Source organism: Aegilops tauschii, chromosome 7, assembly GCF_002575655.3.
Source record: "Aegilops tauschii subsp. strangulata cultivar AL8/78 chromosome 7, Aet v6.0, whole genome shotgun sequence".
Taxonomy (NCBI): Eukaryota; Viridiplantae; Streptophyta; class Magnoliopsida; order Poales; family Poaceae; genus Aegilops; species Aegilops tauschii.
Window position 1 is genome coordinate 613,833,109 of NC_053041.3, and position 13,679 is coordinate 613,846,787.

Genomic DNA, 13,679 nt, shown 5'->3' on the forward strand with positions numbered 1-13,679 from the left:
AGTGAACTACTAATTCCTGATCAAGATGTACAAGCACAAAAATAATCTTAAAAAGTTGGTGTAATTAGCAAAGAAAAGGCACCACATTTTCACTAACGCGCTAGGTTGCATACTAATTTTCTTTTGTATTCATATAAATGAGTTAATAACTTGATATGGTCCTTCACCAATCATTCTATGTTTTTTTGGCCTCTACTATTTCTAAAAAAAGAAGGTTCAACTAGAATGTAAGCACAATGTTTCTTGAACCAACCAAGTGAGAATATGTGAACTGGTATCCTTTTTCCTATAGGTAGCAGTCAAAGCATTTCTTTTTACCCTGAAAAAAAGATCATATTTTCTGAGAGCAAAATAGGTCAGGAAAAAAAAGTGGTGGTTTGTTGGAGTAGGCTGCGAGGCCCAAGCGGCCCAGTTGTGCAGCAGCCCGTTATCCTTCCACCGTTGGAAGCGGGCAGTTGTCGCTGCTCTGTGAAGCAAAATAGGTCAGGAAAAAAAAGTGGTGGTTTGTTGGAGTAGGCTGCGAGGCCCAAGCGGCCCAGTTGTGCAGCAGCCCGTTATCCTTCCACCGTTGGAAGCGGGCAGTTGTCGCTGCTCTGTGAAGCCAGCCTCACGCTGTGCCTGCCACATTACGGCCCGTGAGGCCCAGCTTTCGCACAGGCCCCAGCGGTCCACTACTCAACTTGGAACCAACCAAGTGAGAATATGTGAACTGGTATCCTTTTTCCTATAGGTAGCAGTCAAAGCATTTCTTTTTACCCTGAAAAAAAGATCATATTTTCTGAGAGCAAAATAGGTCAGGAAAAAAAAGTGGTGGTTTGTTGGAGTAGGCTGCGAGGCCCAAGCGGCCCAGTTGTGCAGCAGCCCGTTATCCTTCCACCGTTGGAAGCGGGCAGTTGTCGCTGCTCTGTGAAGCCAGCCTCACGCTGTGCCTGCCACATTACGGCCCGTGAGGCCCAGCTTTCGCACAGGCCCCAGCGGTCCACTACTCAACTTGGAACGGGCGGGCCAGCAGCAGCACGACCGGACCAGGCCCACAGCGCCACGGCAACATCCACACCACCTTAAAGCCCCCGCTCGGGTTACAAGCTCGCGCTACTGAACTCGGCATTGCGTGGTGCGGAGCGTGGTATTTAAGCTGGTCGTTTGCTCTCCCGGTAGGCGAGGTGGGACTAAACGAAACGAGGGGGAGCGCTGCGCCCTGCTGGTGGAATGAATATGTGGCGACCTGCGTGGGCCTTTGTTTCTCTCGCTTTTGGGCTTTACAAACAACGCCGTGCAGATTACGCTGTGCCAGTTCTCAAAAAAAAAAAAAACGTATTACGCTGTGCCTGATCTCAAAAATAAATAGAAAATAAAATTGCTGCAGCCACGGACCGTCTTACAAAGACCAATCACTATACGAACAGATTGATTTTTATATACTCCTGACCGCTCCATTAACAACGAGTTCATACAAACAAAATTATTTCAGTGTTCGTATGGGCATATGACACATCCCTAAAATATTAAGAAACTTGAATTTCAAAAACAAAAAAAAGGAGAAGCGCACATTTTAACCCCGAATTCCTGCCCTAGTTTAATTTATACAGCTCTAAACTTCAAAACCGGTTAATTAGGACACCCCCCTAAACTCTTGATACCACTTCTAGCAAAAAAAAAAAAACAAAAAACAAAAAAAAATCCTTGATACCATTTATTTTATCCCATCGACTTCGTCACAAGGCGGTTTTGGTGTGGTGACCTCCCCATTGGCGATTGTTAGTTGATGTGGGTCGTTCAGTCTCATATGTCATGCAAACATTAGGTACTAATATATAGTTACTCTTTCTTTGAGGGATGAACTACGAAAACTTTGAAATGACAAGGATTCTACCCGACGCTTCACCAAACAGCTGATGAGTCCTGGTGCCCCTTTGTGGGTGTCCTGCCCCTTCTTCGGGGCCCTCCTCACGCCATCTTGCTCATGGTGACCACTCCGACAACGACGAAGACGACATGGGTGCTGCCGACCAGCCCGACATGGCGTACAAGATCACCTTCAAGAGTATATGGTAGCTTAGTTTTTTTTTCTCTTCGGTTTGGGTTTTTAGTTCACCGGACGTCCGGTTTTATGTAAAAATTATCCAAGTTTCAATGAAAACCGTTGGATTTGTTTAAGTTAAATCAAATTTGTTTACTTTATTTAAATTTCATTTAAAATATAACCAGATATTTGCGGCTAGCTTTGAATGGCCGGCTCCCACAAGGCCGCAACAGTGTCCGTGGACCGGTCCCCATCGGTCGGCGGACGGATAGTGGGGGGGGGGGGGGGGGTGAGAGTTGGAGATGCCTTAAGAGCAACTCTAGCAAATGTGCTATATCCTTCCCTACCGGTATAATCCCGACGGTTTTATAGGTTTTCCACATTTTGCGGCCCGAACAAGTCCGCTAAAGTCCGCCGACCCATTAAAATTATACTTGCAAAATCTGCTCGTTCGCCGTTATATGTACGAGGTTAGGGCGTTTCAGGGTTCACATACTGGATAAGTTCCGCCGCAATCCGCCCCCTCCGCCGTCTCCTTTCCTTTCTCCGGTGGGCAATTAGGCGCGTGTTTCTTTTCCTTTATCGCGGCTCCATGGCCGGCGGTGCTCACGGGCGTGGTGGCCGTGGCGAGTCGTCCGCCATGATGCAGAAGCTGACAGCTCCAGCTGGCCCGCCGTTGCGCCATGGAGGTCGAAGCAGGCTATGAGCAGTGAGCGCGGCCGCCTCTCCCGCAGCGGCGGGCATATGATCTCCAGCTGGGTTGATGAATGTGTTAGCGCGAACTAGTTGGTCGACAATCATGGATTTAGAAAAAGTTCAATTTTTTAAAAAGAAGTTCACAAATTTTCAAAAGAAAAGTTCACGGATTTTGGAAGAAAGTTGTAACAAGAAAAACATTTCGTGGATTTCAAAAAAGTTCACGGATTCAAAAAAGTCCACGAGTTTTCTAAAAAGTTTCATGCATTAGATAAAGACAAAAAAAACTAAGAAATTGGAATAAATTATTCACAAGAGGTGAGGCGGTGTGGTTGGTAAGGACAGTTTTTGCACCAAAAAAGGGAGGTTGCGAGTTCAAAACACCTTATGCGCACCTTTTTTTAGCAGTGTAACAGAAAAAAGACATTTTTGTTAGAAGGAAGAGAGGGAGATTGGTGGAATATATCATTGTATTGCTTGAGCCTGGTACGCATATATATAGGAGTACATGATCTATTAGGAGTACAAGACAAGCCAGAATACTTCCTAGTTTATCCTATGTTTTCTAATACAATCACGTTAATCAACATCCCCCCGCAGTCATAACGGTAGCGACGCAGACGGTGAGACTGGAGAAGAATCCGAAGGCAAGCCGACGGACACCCCCCCACAGTCGTAACGGTCGACGCATCGCGGAAGTCGTGGCTGGAGTGGAAACCGACGAGGTTGCTCAAGCAAGGCGGTAGCCCTTTGTGCCGATGTCGATGTAGCCGAGAGCGTAGGGTGGTGTAGCCGTGGTCGAGGTAGCCGTGCAAAGAATGCCGTGGTCGATGTCAAGTCGGGGTAGCCAGTGTCGAGGAAGTCGCCGTGGAGCCGCGGGCGCAAGGAGGTGCCGAGTTAGCATGGGCGCAGTGGTGTCGAAGTAGTGGTGCGCCGGGAAGAAGTTGTTGTTGACGATGCATCGCGGCGGGTTTGCCAAGCCCGGGGACACATCGTAGACGAAGGCACGCACCGGTGTTGCCAGCACCGGGCATGCGTAGACGGACGAAGACGAAGTTGACGGAGCGCCGCACCAGGCTTGCCAGGCCCGGGGACACGTCATGGACGAAGGCACGCATCGGTGTTGCCAGCACCAGGCATGCGTAGATGAGAGACCTGCACGAGCTGTACGCCATGTCGGAGAAGTCGGAGGGGTCAGCAGAGAAGAACTCGACGACGGTTGCGGTGCCAATCGGCGCGGGGCCGATGTCGCCCGCGGTTGTCGGAGTAGAAGAAGTGGTCGGGGTAGATGACGGCGACGCTGGTGACGGGCTGGTGCAGGACGAAGACGAAGGAGGTGGACGGGCGGCGGCGGCTACGGGGGTAGCGACGACGGCGGCCAAAGAAGAGCGGCGGCGGCGGCCTTACGGCGGCAGCGACGGTGCTCGAAGTAGGCGAAGAACCCTGATAGCGTGACGAAGACCAGCGCGGACGGTGGCGTTCCCGCGCCAAGGAAGACGACGCGGCGCATACCACGGGAGGTCGACGCGCGGTGACGGCAGAGTGGACCGCGGGCCGCGACGCTACGACCCGAAGGTACGACGCAGTGGCGGCGGGCAGGTCAGGGCGACGGCGGGAAGACCTCGGGGCGGCGGCTGGGACCGCGGGCCGTTGCGCTGCGGCCCGAAGGTGCGACGCAACGGCGGCGCGCGAGTCGGTGCAGCCACGGGGACGGCCTCGGGCGGCGGCAGAGACCGCGTATCGCAGCACTACGGCTTGTAGGGGCGACGCATGAGTCGATGCAGCCGCGAGGAGAACCACGGGGCGGCGGCGCTGCGGCCCGACGGGGCGACGCAGCGGCAGCCCGTTGCTCGATCGGTGGAGGGGCGCGCTGAACTCGGGGACGATCTTCACGGGACATGCGGAGGCGCGCGTAACCAACGGGCCAGGTCGGTCACGCGGCGTAGATGAGGCGGATCGCGGCGGGGAGCAGGTGATCAAGCCGATCGCGCGCGAGGTCGGGGACGCCGCTCGGTGGAGGCGGGGTGGCGGCGGAGTCCGCGATGAGGCCGGCGACGACGGGCGGCAGGGCGGCTATGATTGGCCGTCGCATGGCGCGAGGCCGCCGGGTCGGGGTGATGCAGGTGTTCCGGTCGGAGCAGGGCAGTGACGGCCGACGCAGGGCGACGGGCGGACCGACGCGCGGACGGCGGCTGGACCGGACAGGCCGCCGCGGCGCGCGTGGCCGCCGGGTCGAAGGAGAGGCCGGCTGGTCGTGCCGGGGTCGGAGTCGAGGCGCACGGGGGTCGACGGCGGCGGCGGGCGACGCAAACCGATCAAGATTAGATCGAAAAACCAAGAAAAAACGCCGATCAAAACGACCGGCGAGAGAGCGAAAAAACCCGGAGCAAGGGCTCGGGAAAAAGACTCTCTAGGGCAGCCGGTCAACACGACCGGCGTACGAACCCTAGGTACGGGCTGCGCGTCCCCCGGCAGCGATCATGGAGACCGACCGCCCCGGGGGCGGCGCGGAGCGGAAGCGACGGCGCGGCTAGGGTTTGGATCGGTTAGGCTGATACCATGTTAGAAGGAAGAGAGGAAGATTGGTGGAATATATCATTGTATTGCTTGAGCCTCGTAGGCATATATATATAGGAGTACATGATCTACTTGGAGTACAAGACAAGCCAGAATACTTCCTAATTTATCCTATGTTTCCTAATACAATTAGGTTAATCAACAATTTTTAATAGACAAAAAAATACAAATGGGTTTGCTGGGAAACTCAGCTCCGGCAGCTTAAGACTTGATGCAAAAACCAATGGACCGAGAATACTTTGCTGATTACAATCCGAAAATAGTTCTATTTAACAATCATTTTAGTACAAAACATTAACATATATTCTTTTCTTGATGATCCATTAACATATATTCTATACATATAAATCATTTGAAAAAATAAAAACTTGAAATTGGGAAAATCATAGAGTTGCTATAAAAAAGGTTCCCCTGTATGACAAAATAGTTCAAAATTTTGAAAAAGTTCATGGAATTAAAAAAATATTAAAAGTTCACCAAATTCTGGAAAAGTTTCTTGAATTTGAAAAAAAGTTCATTGATTTTTAGGAAAGTTCACAAATTTGAAGAAATTTTCATCAAAGTTAGAAAAAGTTCATCGAATTTGACAAAATGTTAACCGACTTGAAAAGTTCATAAAATTTGGAAGCATTTCATCCTTTTGAAAACAAGTTCATTGAATTTGAAAAAAGTTCACGAATTCAAAATTTTTTGAAAAAAGTTCACGCAAAACGAAAAAAGTTCATAAACTCGAGAAAAGTTCACAAAATTTGAAAAAGAAGAAAAGCAGAAGAAAACCGGCCAAAAAAAAACCAAACAAGCTGGAATCTAGCACAGAAAATTTATCGTTATTAAAAGAAGAATAAAAGAAGTAAACTATCATGAAGCGGATGTTGTCCCGGATGGTTAGCGCGCTCGTACATTACCCGTGAGGTGTCGGGTTTGAAACGTCACGGCTCACATTTTTTGAAAGGTTTTGCAGAAGAACGTTAAAAAAGAGAGTATGATGGGCCGGCCCAGTGCACGCCGTAGTCAACATTGCCGCTCCTTGGCCCGCGAGCCAGACGAATCCCTGCCACGTCAGCGTTTTTATGCCTCAAATAGTCCTGGCCATGGGCAGCCCGGCCCGAACGACCTAGCCCGAAAAAGCTCTACCCGGCCTGGCCCGGACCGAAGGATAGCCAGGTATAGCCTCAAATGATGTCGAGGTTCGATTTAGATCGGGATTGCATAGTTCAGGGTGCAATCGACCTGGATTTCGATTTGAGGGTTCATTTCGTCAAACCTCTACGAGTTCAGGGTTTAAAATGAACCTTTTCCATTTATAATAGAAAAAAAAAGTGTCGCTCTCGTACCATTCCAACCCCTGGGCGCCCGTACTCTCCTCCCCTTGGATTCCACTCCTCGGAGCAGCAGAACAGAAGCAGAACTGGACCAGGAGCCTGCGCGCGTCTCTCGTCCCCACCACCACCCACAGCGAGGGCCTCTCCCGCCGGGCCTCCTCGCCGCCACCCTCCGCAAGGCACCACCGGCCCTTTCCTCCGTGCGCCGCCCGCCGCCGTGGCCCCGGCTTCCCGCGCCCGTGCCGTTCGCCCAATGCCGGGCCACACCATGCCCGGGATCAGAGTTCTTGGCCCGGAGCTCGCTTTGATTTTCTAAGATTAGAGTAAGGAGGATAAGAAAAAGGTTCTTGGTCTTGGGGCCGGAGAGGTTTTTGGGGGGCGGCGCGGAGATCGTGCTCGCTTGCGTTGCGTGTTGCTGTCCCCTGCTTTGGTCGGGCTCGCCCCCGTGGAGAGAAATTGGCGAAAAGTTTGAAATTTGGAGCCGGGAGATCGGGCCGGGCGAGAATGGCTTCAATGGCCGGGGCGCCGAGGGTCAGGTCCCTCAACATCGCGGCGCCGGAGGCGGACGCGAGGCCGGTGCTGGTGCCGGGGGGCAACAAGGCCCCGGCCGCTGCGCGGAAGCCTTCTCCCAAGCCGCTGCGGAAGGCGCCGGAGGCCACGCCGGAGAAGCCTCTGCCCCCCGCCGCGACCAAGGGGGATGGGGATGGCGCAAAGAAGGACGCCGCGGCCGCCACTGCCGGCGGCGACGGCGGCGCGAGGCGGACCCCGCCGAGGAAGCCGCACAATGCGCCGGCGGTGGTCCTCAACGCGTCCTGCTCCTCGGAGGCCTCCGTGGAGTCGCTCCGCGGCCGGGCCCCAGGCGGAAGGACGGAGAGGGGCTGGTCCCGGCCGGCCGCGCCCAAGCGTGGTAAGGCTGCTTATAAGGTGGTGGAGAAGCATGCCGATGTCGCGGAGGTTGTCGCTCCGGTGACGCCGGAGGCCGTCCAAGGGAAGCGGAGGTGCGCCTGGGTGACTCCGACCACCGGTGAGTTCTTGCTTCCTGATGGCTCGTTGTTTATTTGATCATTTATGTAGAATATACCTATGCAATTTGTGCTTGTTCAGAATTCTTGCTAGAAACACTGAAATTTGCAGTGTCCAATCATGTGTTGAAATTTTCAGTCACTCACTCACCCACTCACTCAGGAATCAGGATACTAATTCATAAATTTTCGTGAAGATGCACAAAAGCTCTGTTTTGGAAACTTAATGCTGGCTTCTGGACCAAGAAAAATCAGAATTTGAATATGTGAGCATGTATACTAGTGTTCCTTTTTGTTGAGAGGTTTTGACACTAGTTATTGGACACAGTGAGCATGTTCTCCTTCAGATTTCCTTTCTGTTCTTACTTGCTTGAAGGGATTGGGTGATCCTCAACATTAGCATCTGATCATCTTACCATTATTGCTCCAAGTTCCAAACAGAGCTGGGTATGCAATTTGTTAAATGTACCCTACTTTTGACTAACTGTGTGAAGTGTGAACAATTCGAGTTTTCAACAGAGATATTAGTGTGTTACTCTTGCACAGCCATCGCCCTGAGAACCCATTTCTACTGACCTGCAGAACGTGCGCACTGTTAGTCATCCTTCTACAGAAACATGTCATAATCATTTGCTCATCAGTTGGAACTGTAAAACTGGCCCGTGAAAAGGGCACTTTACCAACAAGAAAAAATAAATAAATAAGGGATATAAGTATGCTTTGCTTCATATATACCCCAAGAAAACCGTAGCTTCAGTCCCAATTCTTGCTTTAGATGATGTTGTGTTGTCACATGATATGGTAGTATGGTTGCCCAGTGCTTTTCATTTGCCTTACGGATGAAGTATTCTTACTCTCTGAATCATTTGTCATGAAGAAAGCTGACTTGTCAAACTTCTACTGCCCATTCATTATCTGATCAGATCCTCACTATGTCACTTTCCATGATGAGGAATGGGGGGTTCCAGTTCACGACGACAGGTACGCAAAATGTGAATTAGTGTATCCCTTCATCTTTATTATTTATATTGTGCAAACTTAGAATAAAATGAACAGTTCAGTATCTGTAATAATAACCATGAATTCCACAGGAGATTATTCGAGCTACTTGTATTATCTGGTGCATTAGCAGAACTATCATGGCCTGAAATTCTCAAGAAGAGACAAATTTTCAGGTATTGGTTCTCTAACATTACAAGTAAATAAAGCAACTGTATGTATAATTTGTTTCCTGATGTTTGTGCCATATATTCTAGAGAAATTTTCACGAACTTCGATTTGATTGCTGTCTCCAATATAAATGAAAAGAAGCTGGTAGCGTCAGGAAGCATTGCCAGGTCACTTTTGTCAGAGCAAAAGCTGCGAGCAGTCCTCGAAAATGCTCGCCAGATAGTTAAGGTTCGGAATCGCTGCTGCATCACCATTAACTGATGCTCCTCTGATCTATGTCTTTTGTCTGGGAACTTGTTTGTTACATGGCTTATTTATACTGATGCAGAAATTTTTCAAACAAAATGCCCATGCAGATTGCAGATGAATTTGGATCCTTCAGTCAATACTGCTGGGGTTTTCTGAACCACAAACCGATAGTAAGCAAAATCCGATATCCAAGGCAAGTCCCTGTCAAGAGCCCCAAGGCAGACATGATGAGCAAGGACATGGTGCGAAGGGGACTCCGAGGCGTGGGCCCAACGGTCATATATTCCTTCATGCAGGCGGCAGGGCTAACCAATGATCACCTGGTCAGTTGCTTCCGTTTCAAAGAATGCAAGCCGTCTCCAACCCTTGGCACGAGCGACGCCAACAGGGTGAAGACAGAGGCAGAACGAAAAACGGAGGAGCCGAGAACAAAAGCCCACGGGGAGGAGATGACCGTAAACTCGGACCCGTCGATGGCGATCGACACGCTCACCATTTCGTAGCGTTACGAGGAGCAGCGGCTTTGTGAGCCGGCATTGTGTTCGTGTTACTTACCTCTGTAGATTTTGTGCTAGGTTGCCCCTTGAAATGAGTTTAGGGATTGTGTATAGATCATTTGTGTCAGCAATGCGACTCGGTCTGTAAGTATATATTACTACGGGGGCGAAGGATCATTATCTTTTGTGATGATGCAGAAGTTGTGAAAACCTTCTCATGCTATGATGTGGGGGCTGCATTCTGCATCATTACCTGCATTCCCTGTGGCGCTTGCTTGAGGGCACATTGAAGCAAGCAGATGGATGGACCTGAAATTGCCTGTGAGGCCCAGTCACCTAACAGCAGAGGCAGTTATGCATATGCTGAACTGCAGGAAGGCTGCCTCTGTGTGAGGACAGCAACAACTATACTTGGTCGGTCTGTCTGGTTCATGCCAAGGACCTGTAAACTATTTTAAACATGACAAACACAGAATGCATCTTCACAACAGAGTTGCGGTTGCAGGATGAACATGCAAACATGCAAACGTATAATTTGATTATGTTATATCCAGTCGATGAATTGTACTCCCTCCGTTCCTAAATATAAGTCTTTTTAGAGATTCCACTAGGGGCTACATACGGATGTATATAGACATATTCTAGAGTGTAGATTCACTCATTTTGCTCCGTATGTAGTCCATATTGAAATCTCTAAAAGGACTTATATTTAGGAACGGAGGTAGTACTATCTAACAAAAAAACTCCTAGAATAGGATAAAAAGAGGATGAAAAATACTGGGTACTTGAGCGGTGTAAATGTAGGCAACGCGTGGCATGGACCATCTCCACCAAACCAGGCATCTCATCATGATCAAGAACATCAGACAAACGGAAATGCAGGTCCGTTTCGTCAGCAACAACCAGAAATCGGTTGAAAGCTTTGGCCCATCAGTGGACAGCCTCCAGCCCTTTTCCAGGCCTGATTCGGCCTTATTTGCTCTAGTAACTGTGGTGAAAGTTTGTAAGAAAACTTTTGGGCTTGTTTTTCAATCTATTTAACGGGTAATAACATTCTATCTAGGGTGGAGGATGGTGAAAGTCCGTACCAAAACTTTTGTCCGAAACAAGATGCATTCTTGTGGACAGGCTTCTTTTTTGGCACATTTTTGTTGTATTCAGGTGATTGCATAACCCACAATATATAATTTGGCATGTCCGCCCATTTAGAAGTTTACAAAGCATCGTATTCGTTTACCATTCTACAAGCATGAACTTATCATTCTTGACATGCAATTGCTCACTGCTAGCTACAACTACTTAACAAAATCCAACAAAGTTTCACACTGCAACTATGCAACATCAGAAGGATTTTAGCTACACACGGTTACAAGCACAAGCATCCACTCCGCCAGGCCTCCCCCCTCAGCGCATTTTCGACTGGTACATGTGTTCTACTATGGTCTCCTTTCATTTTGTGGCCTTTGGTCGTGGCCTATCCGGCGATTGTTAGCTCTCAAGCCAACTGATATCTCTTTTATCTTTCTTTGCCACTTCTAGCAGCCCTATTGCTTAAAATTAACCTGCTTTGGGATTACATGCAAGAAATTAACTTAAATTTTGCAATTATAAGTTATTACAAGATCTAATGAATAATTTATTTTTTGTAATTGCAAACTATGAGATGGGTCAAAATAACTATAAAGTAACTCAAAGGCACGGTTTTCAACAGCTCATATCCACTTCTAACTCTCAATGTTGCGGGTTCCGAGCAATTCATGTGTCCCGCCTAAAATAAAAGATGAAGAAGTTGGGGAGCTTTGGTTATTATATTCTGGTTTCCCCCCATCTCTCAAATTTGAATCAGACTTTGTTCTCATACCTTTGTACAACTACAATTGGACATTCCATATACTCCATGGTCTTAACTGCCAGGCATGCAAAGAGCTATCCTGTATGTACATATCTTATATAGAACTTACAAGAGCTTTAAACCGCAGCAAAGTTCCCCTTCCATTTGTGCCGGACCATCACATTTTTCCAGCCTGTACCTTGTATCATAAAATATTCATGTTGCACATTTTCAATTGTTTAGACCAATGTGTAGATTGAAATCAATTATTTTTCTGTCATGCATTGTGCGTATTGGAGGCATGTTTATATGGTGTCTTTTCTCTCGGGTTGGACCTGAACTGGATACACATCTGAGACAAAGTTAGGATGGCTATTTTCTCATAGCTAGTCATGCTGACTTTATGTGGCGAGCAATTTTGTGATGTACTCATACAATTCAGTCTTCATCATGCACTACAAAAAAATACACTTCCGTGATGATACATGTTTGTCACAGTAGGTCGCGTTTTTTGTCATGCATATATATCCATGACAAATTTATGACAGAATCAAGATAGTCATACATGTGCTGTCGTAGAAGTGTTCCATGACATTACCAAAATTATCATCACGGAAGTGTCCACTTCCATGACGATAAATCGCGCGTCACAGAAGTGCTTTCGTCAAGGGTGACCGACACGTGGCATCCACCGTAACGGAACGCCGTTAAGCTATCGGGTCGGGTTTTGGATCCGATAACCCGTTAACAGCCCCGACCAATGGGGATTTTCCACGTGTAAAATCATCATTGGCTAGAGGAAACACGTGTCGGCTCATCGTTGGGACAGATGTCATCCACTCACTGGACAGAAGGCGCCTATGATACGTCGACACGTGGCACGGCCCAACAGTGGCCCATTCCTGTGAAAAGGCCGGCCCATTTGACTTGGTCAAAAGCTGGCGGGCCGGCCCATGGAAAGCCTATTAACGGCCTGTTCGCATATAGCCCATTTACAACCCGCTAACCCAAGACCCGTTACGCCCTATCCGAATTAGGTCCAGTAGCGTCATCTGGGCCATCCAATATGATTCCAGTCCGTTTTCACTTCTGGCCCATGTATAGCCCATGCCGTCTTTCGGCCCATATGAGGCCCTTTGTAACTCTTGGCCCATTAGCGGCCCGTGCTGAAACTGGCCCGTAATGAACAGTGTATTACTTTACACCCATTAACGACCCGTGGTGAAACTGACCCGTAATGAACAGTGTATCACTTTATACCCATTAACGGCCCGTTATTCCGTCGGGCCGTTTCTAGCCCAAGTTAATTTTTGGCCTTCTGAGGGCCCATTTATTCTTGGGCTCATTTGCAGCATTCGGTTACTTACGGCCCGTTACTGTCATTTTCTGCTTGTGGGCCAAATTCAGCCCATCATTACAGTCGGCCCATTTGTGGACCGTTAGTCCGTTGGACCATTTTCATAGCATCACCAAATACGGCCTATTAACGGCCCGTTATGGTCAGCCCATAAAACGTACGATTTCCATTAAAGGCCCGTCTACGGCCCATCAAAGGCCCGTCTACGGCCCATTAAAGGCCCGTACAAGACCCATAAATGAGTCGGCGGCCCATGGATCCTACGAGACGTAGAAGGCCCATGGATTCTACGAGGCGTAGAAGGCCCATGGATCCTACGAGACGTACAAGGCCCATGGATCCTACGAGACGTAGAAGACCCATGGATCCTACGAGACGTAGAAGGCCTATGGATCCTACGAGACGTAGAAGGCCCATGGATCCGACGACCCGTGAAGGGCCATGGTCGGGCGAGTTGGCCCCCGTTTGAACGATATAGCATATTCAAAGAATTATCCTACTCAATACTATACAACAAAGAGATCAAGGCATAGAAAGGTAGAATAATCCTACACTATACAATAAAGAAATTACAGCCGATTATACCCACTGGGCATTATGGTTCGGCATAGGTGATAATAAAGCATACACAAACAACAAATTACATACAGTGGGCAAATACAACTCATATATCATGGACGCGCATCAACTTAACTTCATTTGAACTATAATCTCTTCAGAAAATAGGATTGGCCGGATTCAGATAGCACAAATTTCAGTCTGCAAAATCTCCAATTCCTTCATGGTTACCTCAGTGTCTTGTTTCATTTTTTTGACTCCTGCATCTAATACCTGCATGTCCAGTCTCAACTTGTTGATTATACGTTGACAATCATGTACACGTTGTCTTGCCACCTCTAGTTGATGCTCGAGAACATCAGCACATTCCAATTCCA

General features: G+C 48.6%; 1 protein-coding gene across 1 annotated transcript; it reads left to right on the forward strand.

Annotated features, from left to right (window-relative positions):
• Positions 1-6,647: 6,647 nt before the first annotated feature.
• On the forward strand, positions 6,648-9,772 carry LOC109747644 (uncharacterized). The gene is made up of 5 exons (XM_020306675.4): positions 6,648-7,642; positions 8,564-8,621; positions 8,732-8,815; positions 8,897-9,038; positions 9,167-9,772. Exons 1-5 carry the CDS (start codon positions 7,123-7,125, stop codon positions 9,560-9,562), a joined length of 1,200 nt encoding a protein of 399 aa, XP_020162264.1. The 5' UTR covers positions 6,648-7,122; the 3' UTR covers positions 9,563-9,772.
• Positions 9,773-13,679: the final 3,907 nt, after the last annotated feature.

Bases quoted from the DNA above. Each gene is read 5' to 3' on its own strand.
- LOC109747644 (XM_020306675.4), top strand. From the start codon at position 7,123: ATGGCTTCAATGGCCGGGGCGCCGAGGGTCAGGTCCCTCAACATCGCG. The intron at 7,643-8,563 runs GTGAGTTCTTGC...TTATCTGATCAG, and splicing joins CTGGGTGACTCCGACCACCG to ATCCTCACTATGTCACTTTC. The intron at 8,622-8,731 runs GTACGCAAAATG...TGAATTCCACAG, and splicing joins GTTCCAGTTCACGACGACAG to GAGATTATTCGAGCTACTTG.